The sequence below is a fragment of the Condylura cristata genome, unplaced genomic scaffold, assembly GCF_000260355.1.
Source record: "Condylura cristata isolate star-nosed mole 26May11 unplaced genomic scaffold, ConCri1.0 scaffold00068, whole genome shotgun sequence".
NCBI lineage: Eukaryota > Metazoa > Chordata > Mammalia > Eulipotyphla > Talpidae > Condylura > Condylura cristata.
In genome coordinates, this window is record NW_004567169.1 from 254,309 (window position 1) to 256,039 (window position 1,731).

Sequence of the window (1,731 nt, forward strand, 5' to 3'; positions counted from 1 at the left end):
TGACGGCACCAAGGCCGCTCGCTGGTCCCGAGGAGCTGGTGCGGCCAGCGCGGCTGCCCAGGCCAACCTTTGAGGAGGCCTGGCCCCTTCCCTGGGAAACCCGCAGACAACCACCCACCCTGTGGGGCACCCCACCTGCAGGTGGGGAGCAGCACCCGGCCCCTGGGCCTCCTCCCGACCACCTGACCCCAGGGGCAGGACCTGCCAAGGGCAGCAGTGCCTGCCCTGCCCGGGACCCCACCCGGCGCCCCCGCCGGCCAGTACCACGCCGGCTGGAAGGCGGGGCGTCCAGCGAGGACCACAGCTGGGGCTGCTCATGAGCGAAGGCGCCAGAGGCAGCCTCAGGCCATGCACAGAGGTCGGGAAGTGGGGTCCCCCCCAGCGAGGACGACGCGCCCAGGTGAGGAAGGATGCGCTGGCCTCGCAGCCGGTGGGAGGGCGGCTGGGGCCCTCCCGGAAGGCCAGTGGCGGCCAGTCTCGTGTCAGGGGTTCGGCCTGGCGGTGAACTGACAAAGCGAAATGAAAGCAATCCAGGGGACACTGACCACCCCGCAGGGGCCACTGGTGGCCACGGGAGGCGCAGTTGGGCTCAGGTTGCCAAGCCTCTGGCCACTCCACTCCCGTCCGACACTGCCCCACAGCCGGCCGGCCGCGTGGAGGCCGAGCATCTGGACAGCGGGTGTCTGGAGAGCTGTGCCCCGCCGCGCGGGCCTGCAGGCACCAGGACCCCGGGGTCCCCACCCGGGGGTCCCCAGCCCGGCCGGCTCACCGCGAGCTTGGGGGCGGGGTCTTCCAGCAGCCTGGCTGGGGATCCCGGCCGATGTCCTTGGTGTCCCCTCCAGCGGTCAGCAGCGGCCCCACTCACCACTCAGTGCAGGGGGAGGGGCTGGGGCAGCCCACTCCGGGCTGCGCCAGGGCCCGAATCGGGGGGCAGGTGAGTGCAGGCCTGCCTGGGAGGCTGACCCCCGAGAGGCTGACCGTGCAGCCCATCATGGTCTCTGCTGCAGACGGGTGCGGGCTTGGGGCTTACACAGGGCAACACGTGTTGAGTCCAATTTGGTCTGTGATGTTTTTGTATTAACTGGGTGCAGGCCAGAGGTGTGGGGGCGAGCGGTCTCCCCAGGGACAGTGGGGAGCAGGACAGGTGGATCCAGAGATACACTGCTGAAGGGGTGGCAGGGAGACGGGTGGTCCCTGGCCTGAGGGATGCAGGTCGCCCCAGTGACCGCCTGAGGCTGACCCTGACCCTGGCCGGGGAGGCCGGGTCTGAGAGTTCTGATGTCCCGAGTGTCTGCCCACAGTGACAGCTCGGAAAAGTCCGCCCCGAGGGGTGCGCGCTGGGGGCGCCAGGGAGCCCACCTTTGGCAGAGGGACCACTCCAAAAGGGTCAGCCCTGCGTGGGGGGGCCGCGGCCGAGCGCCGGCAGCAGACGCGGCTGCGGTGGGGCGCACTCGACCGTCCAGACAAGCTGCGATTCCTGGACAACCCGAGGGGGGGCAGACGCGCGAGATGCCGAAGACCCGCGGTTCTGCGAGCCCGTGGGGGGCGGGGGGCGCGGCTGCCCGCTCCTCTGAGCGCCCCAGCCAGCGCCGTGGGCCCGCCCTCTACCGTGGGGCGCCTGGGGGGAGCGAGGCCTTGCAGGTGCAGTTAGACGCACCCCACGTCCGCCCGCCCGCCCCCCCGCGACCCCAGGGGAGCCGCACCCCCGAGCCCCCGTGCCCAGCTTCCCAC

The 1,731-nt window shown here is 71.8% G+C and overlaps 1 protein-coding gene across 1 annotated transcript in view; it reads right to left on the reverse strand.

The window, feature by feature from the left end:
• SLC16A3 (solute carrier family 16 (monocarboxylate transporter), member 3) overlaps nucleotides 1–993 on the reverse strand; it is a 9,777-nt gene extending 8,784 nt beyond the window's left edge. The window contains exons 1-2 of the mRNA XM_012734738.1: nucleotides 866–993; nucleotides 265–506 (exon numbers count right to left, since the gene is read on the reverse strand). Of these exons, the coding sequence (XP_012590192.1) occupies nucleotides 265–506; nucleotides 866–993 (370 nt within the window). The remainder of the gene's footprint in view (nucleotides 1–264; nucleotides 507–865) is intronic.
• Nucleotides 994–1,731: the final 738 nt, after the last annotated feature.